Genomic DNA, 17,711 nt, shown 5'->3' on the forward strand with positions numbered 1-17,711 from the left:
CTGTCATTGTGTTCAATCCTCAATGTTTTTTGTTGCCTGCCTATCCTGTCTACTCACCTTTAGTGAAGTAAGGCAAAAAGATGACAACAGCAACAAAACAGATCTCTGGGTAACTGCAAAGCCATCCCAGAACTGGGTTAAACATGTCTATCTAAAGGTCACATGGTTATCACTACCTCTACAAAGGGTAACTGAGCTGCAATTATGCCTTCTGTGTCAAAGGCTGAGACCTAACAGAATGAACAGGCTTTAATCATGTCACAGCAAAGCTACTAGGCTCACAGTGAGTCTGAGACAGATGTTTCTTCGTTGATTGGTGATTGGATGAGCTGCTGAGGGACTTTCCATCTGTCAAGCGAAGTGTGCAACCTCAATATGAACAAGGGACTCCATGGGTTAATCTGCTCACAGAGGAGGCAGAAAAAAGGACGACTGATGTAGTGGGATCATTTCCGCTAGTCTAGGAAGCGTCAGGGTTTGCTAGAAGCTAATGGGGAGCAGCTAAGCTTGTCCCATAGGCCCTGTCATGTTAGACTGACGAGTCTAATAGGAAGGAATGGCTTTGCTCAGACAGTGAACAGGATTCACACACAGATTCCCCTTACATATGAAGAATGATGTAGTCCAAAAAAATTTCCGGACAAGCATTTGAAACAACCAGCACAACTTAACTCATGGCTTGACAATACATTTTGATTTCCAATCCTACTTTTTTTAAAACTGTATTTAAATAAAGATTTAAATTGTTACTAGGTTTTAAAAACTGGCTAATTTCTGAGTACAGTTTGTTAAAGTTGAGGTGGCTAGCCAGCAGCCCCTCAAAGTCCTTCACCGTCTTTATACTTTTCTGGAAATAGCAACTTTCAAGCCTTTGAGCATTTTAGAATATCTAAAGACAATCTGAACAGTTAAAACTGTTAAAACAGTTAAAACTGGTGCCACGCACAAAACAGTTCGAAATTTACTTGCTGGGGTCAGGGAATTGACAGATACCTGGACCCATTTCTTTTATTTTCAAATCTTTTTGTAATGAGTGTTGCCTATTATTGAGAATTACAGCATATTACTCCCTTGCATTTTCTGGACTATCAACACATGTTATTCAGCTGTTTTCAGCTGGAGCTGGACCCTCATTCTCAACCAGGATGTTTCCTTATGACTTCGCAGAAATAATTCTGCTATCATAAAGATGTATGGTGGCTTCCTTGCAAAGAAGGGATAGGTGCAGGCAGATTTTGGTAGGTTATGTGGAAAGGCTAAAAATCCTGATATGGTTTGCAGGTTACCCACTGAAGAAAATGCATAAAAATGGCTTGAATTATTATTATTATTTTAAATTAAACTTCTCTTTATTTTACATATGACTTGTTACACTTAACAAATGAAACTATTAACATATGAGCCTGTTACACTGGTTTTATGGCACTGTGCCTGCATCCTTGTTCTTTCCTCTCAACAGTTCATATACATGATAATTAAAACAATCCACCCTGAATGCAAATCCCTCTTGCCTTCTAGCCAGTTATTTCTAGATGTTCTTTCTACCTATCATAGCATTTGAGAGAAGCGAAACATTTTTAGGAAAAACTCTTACAAAACTAGGTCTCTCTATGGTCATCTTTCAGTTTTTAGAACATTAGCAAACACTGCCTTGAAATAACACTATCCTCAAGATTATCTATGAAAGCGTCAAAAATAATTTAAAGAATTTGTGAAAATCCCAGTAATTGTTTGATGTTAAGTTTTCCTTTCCTAACTTCTTGCTTTATTTTCACTCTTCCTATGTTGACTCCTTCTTTTGCTTTCCATTATGAATATTGCCTGTTAGGAAGTTCATGCACTGAGTTGTTCCTAAAATCAGTACTGCCTTAACCATACATATATTATATAGAATTAATACAGAATTAAAACACAAGACTTTGGGGGAATGTGATTGAATTCATTAACATTCGTATCATTACAAATAAGATTTTTTTTAAATGTTAAAAGATTTCAAAATCATTACTAGATTTTATTGCTAACGGTGTTTGCCTTTGTTGGGGAAACAATCTCTCGAAAGGGCTATTTCCACATAGTAAACTGTATTCCAAAATAAGTTTGTTTTACTTTATTTTTTTAAAAAAATATATTACTGTGAACTGAAGAATGGATATGCTTAGAGAGTTTGATATGACGTGATATGAACGCATAGTACATGTTAAAGGAAGATGTCTTATATGCTGGCGGCCTTCCATTTATAAGCTGATTGTGGTCCCATTGCATTTGGCTCCAGTGTTTCTTTGAAGCAGACCCTGTAAGGCTCTACCTTATTTGCAGAGGAACAGATTTTGCCTCCAAATGATTAGCTCACTTTTCAATTAGTTACTTTCCATGCTGCTATAATATAAAGATTTCCTTTCCCCTTCCTATGTACTCTCCAAAGTGTACACCACCTCTTACATCACATAAGTACTGGCCCAAAAGATTTCTCAGAATGTTACATTATTCCAATACAAAGACTATTACATGATTAGTATTATCCTACTCATCCAAGAAAGAGAAGAGGCATCATTTCTTGTTACATGATATGCTTCGGCCAGCCACACAGCTCCCTTCTGCATCAAGCATTTTAGTTACTTTTTGTGGCTTTGCACAAACGTGTTAAGTGACAGTGTGCCACTTTGCACTTGTGTACGAGTTTCAGGCTTGTGCTTTAAAGCGAATACGAGCGCTCGCACGGTCCTGCGGTAGGGTGCATTAATGAGACGGGAAGAGAGATGAAAAGCTTCTCGCTCAATATTTTCCGCCAGCGGGTGCCCAATCTGAAAACAGAAAGTAAGAAATGAGATCCTTACGTTTAATAAGGAGACTGACTGTTTGAAATCAGAGGCTGGTTCCTTAATCAGCTCAAATTCAAGGAAATCCACTTCACATCATAAGTAAAACAGGAAGAGCAATTTAATTTCACTCCAGCAATTAAAGAACAAGGCACTGTGGTCAGCCACTTTTTGCCAACCCAACAGGAAACTAATCGGCAGCCAACCGGGGGTATCGGGTTCAAGTGCAATTATGAAGAAAGTGGTGTTGCCTCCAGTAACACGCACTGATACAGGACACTTTTGATAGCGTTTCAAACCCAAGTCTAAAAACCAACCCCTCAATGCTCTCAATACTTGGCAGGGCTGATTGGCGGGGTTGTAAAGGGAAATGTAGACTCTGTGAGCATGTGTAAGGAGGTGTAATTAAGAAAACAGAAAGGGATTTGCTAGATGTTAATTATGAAGTTATTGCTTCAACATGTGCCAAGCTATGCAATTTGGCACAGCTGAGACATCTAAATAAATTATATAGAAATAAATGAAAAGCAAGTACTGCCTACCAAAAAAGGTTTATTTCTCTTTTGGCCATTAAAGCTAAGGAATTTGATTGCTCAAGAGGATCCAGAAATGCAGTGGTTACTATCTTCTTGCTTGTTCCCTCTCTACTCTAGCTGCAGTCATTTCCTGCTTTGACCTGTATCTTATATTGAAATTAGGCTTTTAGCGTGCCATTGAAAGCAATGTACTCACCAGGATCACTCATTACACTGTTTTTTGTAAAATTGTGAATATAAAATGCAATGTCCAAAGCTCACTGCACCAATGTATTTGAATATCTTCTGTATCAGTCATAGGAAAAGCCATAATGAATCCGAACAAAGGCCTCAGCATGCTGTTCCCACAGTAGTCAACCAAATATCAATGGGAAACTCAGAAGTAGGGCATACGTGAAACAGCTCCTCCTCCTCTGTTCCAGTTCCCCAGCCACTGATTTACAGAGGCCTTTTGCTTCGAGTACTAAAGGGAATGTATATCCCCCATGACTACTAGTCAAAGATAGGAAGGACATAGAGAAGAGGCAGCCTCAGGGTGTTGAAAAAGATGGATATATTCTTACAAATATCTCAACTGTTTCAGTCTTAAAATATTAAATGTCTTGCTTTAGGGGAGTTCAGCTTTCAAACTAATTGCAGGGATACCAAAAAGAGTGTTTCCAATGGCTAGGCCTGGCAACCATGTTTCTGGTACTAAATGGAATATATATTCATCATGGCTACTAGCCAGAGATAGTCACATCCCCAATGAGTTTGTCCAATCTATTTTGAAGCAGCTGTTACTACCTACTTTGTTGATCTGTGGCAGTTTCTTAGAATGGGGTAGATGACAAGAAAGCAAGGAACAAGAAAGTTGTACCCAATGACAGTGGCTAATACACATCCAATCTGTTTTTGGCATGACAGCTATGCCAATTTTCAGCAGTGTGATTTTGACATTGTAGCCAGAGAAGACCACATAACAAGGGGCACAAAAACCTTATAGTATTGTCTATATCTGATGTACATGTTTTATATAGGTGATAATAATCTGTCCTGAACTTGTGTATCTAGCCTGTTGCTGAAAAGAGAACACATTTTGTAAATGTGTACTACTGCACAAATGTAGACAAGAGTGAGCAAGGACAGTGTCCAACTTAAAAGTAATTAGAACAACAACATTAAACGTTTGGATAAAGGCAATGGGTGGGTAATCTTCCTAGGAGTGTCAGTTTCATGGTCGACCATTAGCTCTGTTGCAGAAATGGCTCATAATTTTCTGACCAGTCAACAACGCCTCTGAACACTCCTCCTAAATTGTGCTTTGCAATTCTAGAGTGCCTTGACATGCGATTTAAGGATAATTAATGAATACATTAAAGGATAATTATTGTAGAGTTTAATATAGCTGGCAAACTGATCATTAATGCTTAGAGAGAATTCTTGTTATGTTCATTACTTAAGGATACCACAGGGATCTGATGTTTACCACCACTTTGTACACTATTGACCCTCACTGTAGGTTCTCACAATAAACTTTGATTTACTAATACTTAATTATGGATATAAGAATTTGCCTGAAATATTGAACATCTAAGAGGCTAAAGATATAGCACATAAAAGAACCAAGAATACATTTCCATGCTTTCCTTTCATTCCATCAATTCGCAGAATAACATTTTGTTTACATACTGGTCATGCAAACTGGATGGACCTGGAATAAGGCTTTGCAAATTTGGGTCATTCTTCTGGGAAATGCAGGCATGGATTAATCACTGCTAGAGGTATCTATGCTTTCTTTCTATCCAGATTACAGTAAGATACATTCACATCCACAGATTCTGCATCCATTGATTCTTCATCCATGGATTCCACCATCCACAACATTAATATTTTCATCCCCCAAAACAGAAAAATCTTCCTTTAGTCATGTCATGTAAGGACACCATTTTATTACACAATTGTATATAACAAGACTTGAGCACCCATAGATTTAGGTATCCAAAGGGTTCCTGGAACCAACCCAATCAGGTACCAAGAGCCCCCTGGATTCTCAAATATTCCAATAGCAAGACTTCCTCTGAAAATATCTTGGAAACTTACATTGCTTCAAAACACAGCTGTCAACTAGCTAACTGGGGTTGGTCAGGGGGAAATATCTTATCAGGTTTTAAAACTACTCCAGTTGCTATTGGTCTTTATCTGAAAGGAATTCAAAGTGACTGTGATCACTTTCAAAGCTCTAAATACATCGGGTTTCTGTTATATAAAGGGCCATTTTCTACTACAGTAGAGTCTCACTTATCCAACATTCGCTTATCCAACGTTCTGGATTATCCAACGCAATTTGCCTCCTGCCCCAATCCACAGCTGTTTCTCTAGGCTTTTTATGGTTTAATTTGCGACAATGTTGCTACTGTAAATTCATTTTATGCAATTCTGTCTTTATTTGTAGTCAATTTGTTAGTAGCCAATGTGTTTGTCAATTTTTTCAATATATTGCGTTGTTTTGGTGCTAAATTCAGAAATACAGTAATTACTACATAATATTACCATGTTTTGGACTGCTTTTTCTGTCGATTTGTTGTAAAATGTGATGTTTTTGATGCTTAATTTGTAAAATCATAATGTAATTTGACATTTAATAGGCTTTTCCATAATACCTCCTTATTATCCAACATTTTCGCTTATCCAACATTCTGCTGGCCTGTTAATATGGCATGATCTCTGCTGTGAGGTTCATTAGCAACCACATCTGTATTTTGAGTATCAGCCTCCAAGCAGGTCACTGAACAAGACAATCTCTCTCTCTCTCTCTCTCTCTCTCTCTATATATATATATATATATATACACATACACATACACACACACACACACACACACACACTAGCTGTGCCCGGCCACGCGTTGTTGTGGCAAAGTATGGTGGTATGGGAAATAAAGTATTGAGGAATTGGTGGTAGTTAAGGTAAAGGGTAAAGGTTTTCCCCTGACATTAAGTCCAGTCATGTCTGACTCTGGGGGTTGATGCTCATCCTGAGTCTACACTGCCATATAATCCAGTTGAAATCAGATAATCTTATTTTATAGGCAGTGTGGAAGAGGCCTGATTGAAGTGGCCCTGGGCTGAGTGGGTTGCTAGGAGACCAAGTGGGTGGAGCTTAGCCTTCTAACTGACAGCAGACCAAGTGGGTGGAGCTTAGCCTTCTAACTGGCAGCAATTGGATAAAAACAATTATTCCTCTCCCTCTAATTACGACTTTATTTTTCTTTTCTTTTTGTTGTATGAACGTAGAGGCATGGATGAGGGATTGTACTGCCAAGTTTAGTGTTTCTGGGATGTGTAGTTTTGTTGTTTTGTCCTAGGTCGAAATTTCATTACCTATATATATGTGTGTGTGTGTGTGTGTGTGTGTGTGTGTATATATGTAATGAGGAGTGTATAGAAATGCTCCTGTAAAACTACTTCAATTCAACTGTTTTATTTATTTAGAATGGCCATATCCTTCCATTAAAAGAGCACCCACTCTTTTAATCTTTAGGAAGGAGTTAAAGACCTGACTATTTAAACAGGCTTTTGAAAATGGCTAAGAGCATCAACCACCTCAGCGGATAGGGCTTTGAATGTTTGTTAGAACTACAATTCACAACGCTGGATATCCTGATCATAGGAATTGGCTGGTTTTAAACAGAATTTATATTTTTATTGCTTTTAGAGGGAAAAATAGTTTTTAAACTAATTATGTATTAATGTTTATATTATTGTTATTTTGTTGTATTAAATGATATGTGATCATTGTCTGGGTTATATTATTTACTGTATTCGTTTGTTTGTTGTAAGCTGTCCCAAGTCTCTTTGGGGAGGAGGGGGCAGGATACAAATAAAGTTTATTATTATTATTATTATTATTATTATTATTATTATTATTATTATTATTACACAGCTGCATTTTCGTGGAGACTATTTTAGGATAATATCATATTTGGGATTAATGCCTCTCTACAATAAATTCCTGGGATCAAAGCTGGCAGTGACTGACCAAGAATCTTGGGATTCATAGCACACAGCTTGATAAAAATGTTAGCCCAATGTGTGGCTCCCATTTAAAAAAAACAGGCCAGAATGGGAACTAGAGATAAAACTACTAAAACTACAATGCCCTTATCATACTATCTAGCAACCACATCAGGAATACATGCCTTAGGTAATATTGGAAAGGGAGTAAAATTATGACTAGACCACACCAGATGGAAAGATCATAACATTTGGGACTAAAAGGTGTATAAATAAAGGCATGATGCAAATGTATAAAATCATGCATGGTGTAGGGAAAGAAGACAGGGAAAAGCTTTTCCCTTCCTCTTTTACAATACTAAAACCATGGAAAATTCACTGAAAAATATGGTGAGATGCAGAAATGATAAAAGGAACAGTTTCTTTACACAGCACATGCTTGCATAACATCCAGGTAATTTTAAATCTATATATTTATTTAGACTTACTACTTTCTTCCCACTGCCTGCGAAGTGGAGACTGATGGGGTATATTCAGTTAAAATAATGGTGCTATTCAATTAAACCTGTTTTTTTCTCCTCCTTACAAAGAAAGTTCTGGAAGAAAACACCAATTTTGTAGCTTTTAAGCCTTTCTATGTTCCACTGGGGGAAATCCACTATGATGTTATACACAGAATACCTGCACTAGAACTGCAAGTTAAAAATAATCTCTTCCACAACAATGGTCATCTAAATATGCCTACAGTGCTTTAAAACTTTCTTCTTTTTAAAAACAGTCCTGTTTTGCACCCACATTATCTTAACTACTTGGAAGGTGAACTGGCTGCGCAGGGAACAGATTGGAGACTATATAGTTGAATCAAACAAGAGTTTAACCAACAAGAATTTCAGACTTCCTCTCCTCCAGGAGTCTCACTACAAAGTCTTTATGAGAAGATGTAAAGTCTTTGAGAGACAGACACAGTTCTGGCCAAACTGAGGCTCTTGAATCTTTATTTCTTTTTATTGTCTCTTTCTTGTATGGTGTACAACTGTCTCTAAGATGGCCTCAATATTTAACTCTGACTGGACTTGAATACAATTCTGACTGGACATATTACAGCTCCGACTGGATGTGCTATTTTGTAGACTTTCTAGCCTTCCTTTCTCTTCACCTTCCAGTCACTACAATGCTGAGTTTTCCAAGAACCAGAAGTGCATTGTCTGAGGTGAGGGAGGCTTTAAAGAAAAAGACAATATCTGGACTAAACCCCCACAGAACTATACATACAATGCTAATCCCCTCTAACTAAAAAAGGGGCTGAAATAGGGGTGAACAATTGAGGAGGCACAACAAGCCCCCTAAAACAGGAGGAGAGAGGCAAGAGAATGAACTGAGCTACTGTCACAACAGTTATTTATGTGCATTATGTAAAATGCAAAGCAAACCAACCATTAAAAAAACCCTCTGTGGCCACAGTTTAAATGTTACTTCCCATCTTTAAATCCAGCAATGTATTTCCTTTTGGAATCATCGCATATTGTCTTCCTAACAGACTAATTTATTTTTGTAAATGAAATATTTTTCATACAAAAACATTTCAAAAAGATTAACAACATATAAAACATACCTCGATCTCCAAAGCTTCAGCGAGCATTTTCCGTGCGTTCTGCCTGAGTGTCTCTGTTTTGGGATCACTCCTCACTACTATAGAGGGTCGGTCTGAATGATCCTTAATGAATGTCCTCCACTCAGAATACACCTCCTTGGCAAGAGCAGAAACATCATTGTCTGGATGCTTCCGCATCTTATTAACCGTATGACCTTGCAGAAAATGAAAGATAAATGGATTCGGAGTGCATAATGTATAAGTATATAGTGTAACACAGTACTTTGTTAACCTGAGTGGAACATCTGAAGACTTATAAACATTATTCTACACACACACCACATACTAGGAGCCAAATGCCGTGATAAAGAACAGCAGCAGCCTAGAGAAGAAAACCTAAATTGTGAGGTATTGATATTTAACTCCTTTGACAGCTATTTCTAGAATGACTATCTCTGCTATTAGCCATTGATTCAGAGGGGCAACTGGAACACATGAAGTCTGTGGAAAGTTTGCTCTATAAACTGCATTAGGAACTTCTCTTAGTAGTAGTTTAAATGATCCAAATAAATACAGGTATATATAGATATTGACATATCTGTCTGTCACTGTATTACATAAAAAGGTTGGATGTATTTCTACCAAATCTGAAGTGAATGTTTAGAATAGTCTAATTTAAAATAAAAATTATTTTAATCTCTATATTTATTATTTATTTCAGCAATATAAGTATTATCATACAATGTCTGAAAAACAATAATTCCCCCCCCCCCCTCTGTCTTATATCATTATATACATCAATTTATTTTCCCCATTGGAAAACAATAATATGATATAATAAAAATAAAAAAAATATTTTAATATATACAACATTTACTTGAAGTGGCCATGCAACATCCCAATTATTTTGCATTCATATGGAATAGTACATTTGGCAGCTGATCTGAAGGGGGGTGCTCTCTTAAAGACAACTGAAATGAATGTGCAACATGAGGAACACCCAAAGAGATAGGCAGACATCCTCCACAGAAGTTGAAACTGAATGTTTTTTTTTTTTTAAAGAATGGTTAATTACTCTCCTAGGAGCACTGAGCAGAAACACTAATAAGTACATAAATATTGTAAATGTAAGCTCTTTCAAGGCAGAGAAGGGAAGAAATGTAGAAGTCTTTTCAAAAGTACCTGAAAGAACTTTTTTTCCGGAGGCTAGTCGGATTTAAGGTAACATTATTTTAAAGCATCATCAGAAACAATTTTTAAAGGGACCACTTTAAAAATGTTTCAGTTTATTCCCACCAAACATGATGCATACTTCCAGTGAAAAATAAAAATGCTTTACCTATTTTTGTTGAACGTAAAACTTCCTTAGAGGGTATTTTCTTCTTTAATTCCATTAAGGCCTCTATTAAGTTCTCCTTAGGCTGCGCTGAAAGCTCTAGCATAGTTTTCCATCTTTTTATATCTTCAACAACCACAACTCTCTAGGAGGGAGAATCATCATTAGGAGACAGAAAAGACAGAAGTACTTATTGCAAATAAATTTATTGAGCTTTGTGTCACCTAATGCAGCTGTTATTGGGCTATAAATTATTGATGATGACAGGCAGTCACGTACAGAGAACTTGATAATCCAAACAGATGAATGCTTGTTTCACAGCAAGTCTCTGATATAAAGCAAGTGAGCAAGATCTAGAAAACAAAATCAACTCATTAGCCTGCCAGCTTCAGTTCACTTACTATTCTGAAGTGTTTTGAGCAGGCATTTCTCCTTTTAAAAAATCTTAAAACACCTTTGAGTTCTCCTAAACTCCATGGGCTGATGGTGAAAGAAGGGGATAAGAAAGCCTGCTTGACCCTGTTCTCTTTAGTGCAGTGGTTCCCAATCCGTGGGCTACGAGAATGAAAATCCGGTCTGCAAACCTCCTTCCTCTTTATTTATTCATTTATTTTTTTATTTCCACTGCTTTCTGAATCAGAATCCCAAATAACCAAACCAAATCTAAAGTTGACCAAAAACTGATTTGTAGCCCTTTTGGTACTAATGTTGGAGAGTGGTCCCTAGTAAAAAAAAAAGGTTTGGGAACCACTGGTTTAGTGGATGGGATGCCTGGTTCTCAGGCCACTGGAATTGAATCCTAAACAAATCTTAAAATCCTTCTGATTGGCCAAAGGTTTGGGGAAATTGAATAGTGTATATTGATTATTTGTTTAGTTATTGTAAATATTCAAATCATTTCTGACTTACAGTGGCCCTAATGAAAAACCTAGCACAGCGTTTTCTTGGCAAAATTTATTCAGAGAGGGTTTGCTTTTTGCCTTTCTCCGAGATTGAGAAGGCTTACCCAAGGTCACCCAGTGACTTTCCATGGAAGCAACAATTGAAAAAGGAAGTTGTTAGATAATATAAAAACAAATTAACTAGAAATCAGAAGCAGCTAGGATAGAGAATACTAAAGGAAAAACCAGATTTCAGGGACAGAAAAAGTTTACACAAGAAAAATTTGAAATCAAAGTACAGATCTGGTGGCAGCAGGAGAGCTTACGGTGCCTACTATGCTTGCCTCGGGCTTTTAAAGGACAATGTTTTTAAGACCAAGCCAAGAGGTGTTATGTTTTATGCAATTTAATAGATTTATGAACAATTTTATTGGTTTTAACTATGCATTAGTAATATTCCTATATTTAATTCTATTGTAATGTTTATATTCTTTAGGTTATAATTTGCACATTGTTATGATTCTTAGTCTTAGACATTTTGTCTCTCCTTTGGGAGAGAAAAAGTGGGATATAAACATATAGGAGGAGAAGAAGGAAGAGAGAAAGAGTTATTCTCAAATCTAATTTTCCACTCTTTCTTTCTGTCTCTATTTGGCTGAAACCGCCTTCAAATGTCCTGTCTTTATATGCTTCTTCAAATGTGGGTCAGTGTTCCAATAAAGAATTATGATAATATTAAGCTGAACCAACACCATTACAATTCATTTTTGTGTTGCTGTGAAGATCAAAATTCTCTTCTAACCATGCAGCAACTAAAATTCGCCCCCAAACCTACCTTGTAAGCAGTGTAGCCCCATTTTTCCCACCCTCTCCTCAACATGGCCATTTCTGTTTCGTCAGAGAGTGGAGGGAATTAAATGAGGACACTTCCATCTATTATCTTATAACTGGAGACACTGCAAGAATGTCATCAACAGAGCATTGTGAAAAACCATAGAAGTCCCCTGTGGATATCTCAAACATGGCCATTTCTGTATTGTCAGAGAGTAGAGGGAATCAATTAGGACAATTCCATCTATTCTACAGCAAGACACACTGCAAGGATTGTCATCAACAGAGGCTTCTGAAAGCCCACAGAAGTCCCCAAGGATGTCAACCGCAGCACATCCAGCCAAAGCAAAATACAGACAATCCCCAAGTTATGTACAGGATAGATTCTGTAGGTTTGTTCTTAAGTTGAACTTGTATATTAAGTCAGAAAATATTTATATATCTTTTAGCACTGGATAGCATAGCGAAGGGTTAACAACACTGTGGTGTTTGTCTTGCTGTCTGTGCTCTTATTCAGAGGATTTCTCCTTACTGTCTGTTCCTGTGATAATTGGATTTTGAAAAATTTGGCTTGTTGAGGAAACAAGGATTGGTGAGAAAGCTTCAGTGGAGATACCTTTTCCCCATGAAAACTCTTCCAGGAGTGAATTTCCCTTCCGAGGGGTAGATTTCTTTCACTTCCTGTAGTCTCGCCCCCATTCTTAACTATAAATCATTTGTAATTCAGATGTTTGTAACTCGGAGACTGCCTGTAACCAGATTTGTCCTCACTGATTCCCCTGCTCTAATACAATATGGAAATGTCTGTGTTGTAGAAGCTGTACTGTAAATAAATTGAGTCTGGCATGAACATATAACACAGTTATCTGTGGACTGCTTCCCTGCACACCTCAGAGAAAACATCTTTACAAATCATACTTGCCATTTTTCTACCAATTTTTTCTTACCTACTTTTTACCAAAAGACTCCAAATGTCTCTAATTTGACAAGCTTAGTATCTTAAACTATAATGCTGGCATGAACTGCAGCCCAAACTGAGTTTTGGGGATTGCAGCTGCAGGACAGCTCTAGTATAGTTTATGGCAGCTACAGTATATGATATATGTTTCTGAATGCTTTAGCAACTTAATAGTTCACTGTGTGACATTTTTAGTTAAGGATTCTGTCATTGTGACTTCAAAATACCGCCCTTCATTTGTCATTTATGTTTCAGAGTCCTAGCTGTCCTACATTTCTCTGAAAATAGCTCCTGCATTATTTCTATCCCCAGAAACCTGTTTGAAGTATAAATTAGTTATGTGAAGTGCAAGAACAACTGTAAAAGACTACATTATGCCTTTAAAGAGCTACAGTGGCACAATGGGTTAAACCCTTGTGCTGCTGAACTGCTGACCTAAAGGTTGGCTGAACTGTTGAACTAAAAGTTGGCAGTTCGAATCTGCGTGACAGAGTGAGCTCCTATCTGTCAGCTCCAGCTCTTGCCAACCTAGCAGTTCAAAAACATGTAAATGTGAGTAGATACATAGATACCGCTTCGGCGGGAAAAGGCAAAGAGATGCTCCAAGCAAACTTGCCGGCCACACAACCAGGAGGTGACAATGCAGACTCCTCGGCTTGAAAATGGAGAAAAGCACCTCCCCAGAGCCAGATATAAGCACCGTCTCCAGAAGCTGGAAATGAAAGGAGAAGTCTTTGCCTTTGTTTCTGTGTTTTAATTGTATATGACTATAAAGACATTGGATGTTTGCCTATGTATCTAAAATGCAGTAATCCGCTCTGAGTCCCCTTGGGAAGAAGGATGGAATATAAATAAAGTGTATTATTATTATTATTATTATTATTATTATTATTATAACTATTATTAGAATTTGTTTCTTTTCTGTAAGGAATCTTACCTTCAGAGACTCTATAGTGACTTGCTTGTAATTTTTTTCTCCACATTCTTTCTTCTTTGGTTGGCCTTCAGTTTTGGATGTTCGTATAACAAACTTATCCATGACTAAATTCTGAAACAAGTAAAAGCCACTGGTTATAGCAAGAAAGATCCTTACTTCTCTGTAGAAGAAGAATGCTATATAAGAATCAACATATGAAGTTGATATTGACCATGCAATTAACTAAAAAGCATAGTGACTATTAACCTGAAGATAGAGTGGAAATAATAAAGGAGAGATGGAAAGGAAAAAGATTTTGGGCTCTGTAATGGGTATTTTGGGATAAGGTCACAGATCGTCAAAGTGTTTAGATTATACATATGTTGTTGTAGAAAGCATACCTATGATATGTTAAATATAAGTTATTGTACATGACATACATATGATCTGTTCACCAGATCATAAGCATTCTAACCCACAGAAATAATAGTACATTGGTGGAGGTTTATGGTTAAATTCCTCAAAACAAAGGTGCTAGGTTTGGAGTCATGCCTTCCACTCTTGGCATTCAATTCCAAGGCCAGTTATCAGCAATGGTTCTCCACTTCTTTTTTATTATCTACATATATATAAAAGTCAAAGTTTGTCTGTCCCAGAAAGGTTGTTGTTAGGGGCAGTGGGCCTTCATGATGTCACTGGGAAAGAAAGGTGACATGTTATGAGAAGGAAGGAAAGAGCCACAAAGAGCCTTGTTGTCATAGAGACATTGTGAGGTAGGCCTTCTCAAAGCTGGAGAAGGGAGAAAGGGGAGAGGAAGGAAAGAAAGGGAAGGAAGATAAAAGAAGGGAAAGGAGGAGGAAGGGAGGAAGAAAAAGAAAAAAGGGAAGAAAAAAGAAAAAGAGGAAAAGATATGAAGGGAGGGAAAGAGAAGAAGGGATGAAAGCCGGATATAAACGCTAGTATAACACAAAGGGAAAAAATGGTGAATAGGATCAGACGTGTAATTGGAAGCGATCTATGCTATATTATTTAAAGAAAAGATGGGATGGCCGTACTGTCCATAAAGCAAAAAGATCAGAAAGACAGATGCAGAATTAAAGCAAGAGCCAGCATGGTGCATGGTTTCAGCCCTGGACTATGGCCCAGCCATGGAAACCCACTTGGTATGTCTTTCCATTTTTTAAAGATGCCTTCAGTCTCAGTTCTGGGAAATGATATTGTTATAATAATAATAATAATAATAATAATAATAATAATAATAATACATTTTATTTTTACCCCACCACCTTCTCCCCGAAGGGACTCAGGACGGCTAACAAAATACAGCAAAGTGCCACATATAGACAATATATAAATCTAAAATGGTAAAACCATTAAATTACAATCACACACATATATAATTACAATATAAAACACTTAACATTCATAAAATTTAGTCATAGCTGCGGACAAAATCAAGTTGTTTCCAATTGACACATGCCCAGTGCTGACGTGACGCCAACAGACTAACCCTTAAAAATCTATGTAAGATCAAAGGCTTGTTTTAAAACTGGAATGGAAGGCTTGAAGCAAGGGTGCTAGCCTAATCTCTCTAGGGAGGGCATTCCAGAGCCGGGGTGCCACCACCGAGAAGGCCCTCTCTCTTCCCCATGAACCGTATTTGGGACAGTGGTGGGACCAAGAGAAGGGCCTTCCTGGCAGATCTGAGCCCACACTGGCTCATAGAAGGAGATGTGGTCTTGAAGATAGGTTGGACCCGAAACGTATAGGGCTTTATGGGTAATAACCTGCACTTTGAATTGGAAATGTATCAGAAGCCAGTGGAGCTGCTTTAACAGGAGTGTAGTATGCTCCCTGAAGTTAGCCCCAGATAGCAACCTGGCTGCTGATCTTTGCTCTAATTGCAGCTTCCAAGCTGTTTTCAAAGGCAGCCCCACGTAGAGTGCATTACAGTAGTCCAACCTGGAAATAACTAAGGCGTGGACCACCGCTACAAACCTTCAAGTCATTTCTGATTTAGTCAGAAAGAGATTTCAACATGTAATAACTCCTTTACTATCTAGTTATTGAATTTGCAGTCCCACAGCATCATCATATACAGGAAATAAGACATTACGTTATGTGTGAAATATTTTTTCAAAAACATCAGATGCCTTTGTGACTTTTGACCCATCCTATGCATGAGCAGAACCCAAAAACAGTTTATAATGGAGATTAAAATGGGAACACGAACATAAAAAAAACAAATTAAATAAAACAACATAAAAATAAATGCCAAATAGGAAAAAAGAACAATACACACACACACACACACACACAGCGAAATACTGCATTTCGAGCAACCAGTGAATAACCCATAGGTATAACCTGTATTGTTTTTGGTGTTACATTGTTTTGAATGTTGTTCGACTCTTTGGGTCTCTTTTTAGAGGGGGGGGGGGAATCAGGATGATGATGATGATCATGATGATACCTGTTGAACTGATTCCTGTTCCAAGTAGCTGTAAAAGGCATACAAGTCCCAATCCTGGGACAGATATTATTCAGAGGCAGAAAAAGATGAGGAGCGACACTCCACAAGGTTTCCCAGACTAAATGGGCGAAGCTGGGCCTTTGAGTGGGAGCTCCAACATTCCCCTGGCTGCAGTTCCCAGGCGCCTCTCTTCCCAGCCTCTTGGACTGCATTTCCCGACAAGCCTTGCGCCGCACAGTCTTCCGGGCCGTGACGCATTCTTCTTTTTAAATCCCCGCCCACAATCTTGATCCTAGAGATAGGAAAGAGAAAACTCTAACACATATGGATGGAAGACTTTCTACAAGAGTTACTAAATGGGGATTTCTCTGTTGACCCCACGTTTTGATTGGAGCAGCTCATGGGTTAATGTGTTGTCGAAGGCTTTCATGGCCGGGATCACAGGGTTCTTGTATGTTTTCCGGGCTGTATGGCCATGTTCTAGAAGTATTCTCTCCTGACGTTTCGCCCACATCTATGGCAGGCATCCTCAGAGGTTGTGAGGTATGGAGAAACTAAGCAGAAACTAAGCTCATGGGTTTCCCCCCCCCCCCTCATTTGTTGTATTATTCATCCAATAAGTTAGGAAAACACTCCCAAATAAAGATGGAACTTTCTGGTTTCTTTAGCTCTTACTTCCTTATTTTTAATTAAGCTGTTTTTAATTGTTTCTTATCTCTTTAGGGATGTGCTGAATTCTTTGAACAGGAGATGTAACACTTCGAGTACATCCACACTGGAGAATTAATATAATTTGACACCACTTTAACTGCTATGGCTCAATGATATGGAGTTCCAATGCTTTTGGCTTTCTCTGCTAAAGAGACCTTGTGCCTCACCGAACTACAAATCCCAGTATTATAACAGGCCTTACCTTAAGTATTCCTGGTCTTGTTTCCCAATTAAGATCAGGAACTATGCACAAAAAGCACGACAACAAGCCTCCTGACTGCTGCTTCTCCTCCTCCTCCCTCCCCCTGAGCGGAGCCCTTCCATGTGGCACCTGGAAGCGGGGGCGCCTTGGTGTCTCCATTGTTCAGCCATTCTGGGGTTATTCGGGCTGCTGACTCAGCTGACCACATCAGCTCAAGTTTCTGATATGTAACATATGCCATCCAGTAGTCGCTATCTGCTTTCCCACAGAAAACCACATTTAATAATCTAGAGCTGATGTGGTCTATCCAATGCAATGGTCAGCTCTGCGGAAAGAAGTGGAAATAAAATTAAATAAATAAAGAGGACAGAGGTTTGCGGCCCTGATTTTTGTTCTCGCGGTCCACTGTTGGCCTGCGGCCCCCAGGTTGAGAACCACTGCTCTAGTGTGATGCAGTCCTAGATG

At 38.1% G+C, this 17,711-nt stretch overlaps 1 protein-coding gene across 2 annotated transcripts; it reads right to left on the bottom strand.

Annotated features, from left to right (window-relative positions):
* Window positions 1–1,309: 1,309 nt before the first annotated feature.
* On the bottom strand, window positions 1,310–17,667 carry tceanc2 (transcription elongation factor A N-terminal and central domain containing 2). 2 transcript variants are annotated; one of them, XM_062979620.1, is made up of 6 exons: window positions 17,247–17,667; window positions 16,334–16,625; window positions 13,882–13,992; window positions 10,278–10,419; window positions 8,960–9,153; window positions 1,310–2,801 (listed from the first exon to the last, which is right to left on the bottom strand). In XM_062979620.1, exons 3-6 carry the CDS (start codon window positions 13,981–13,983, stop codon window positions 2,613–2,615), a joined length of 627 nt encoding a protein of 208 aa, XP_062835690.1. In that variant the 5' UTR covers window positions 13,984–13,992; window positions 16,334–16,625; window positions 17,247–17,667; the 3' UTR covers window positions 1,310–2,612. The 2 variants fall into 2 exon arrangements, with proteins under 2 accessions (XP_062835690.1, XP_062835691.1); XM_062979621.1 differs by lacking the exons at window positions 13,882–13,992; window positions 16,334–16,625; window positions 17,247–17,667 and adding an exon at window positions 13,517–13,651.
* Between the last annotated feature and the right edge of the window lie 44 nt (window positions 17,668–17,711).

Source organism: Anolis carolinensis, chromosome 4, assembly GCF_035594765.1.
Source record: "Anolis carolinensis isolate JA03-04 chromosome 4, rAnoCar3.1.pri, whole genome shotgun sequence".
Classification (NCBI taxonomy): domain Eukaryota; kingdom Metazoa; phylum Chordata; class Lepidosauria; order Squamata; family Dactyloidae; genus Anolis; species Anolis carolinensis.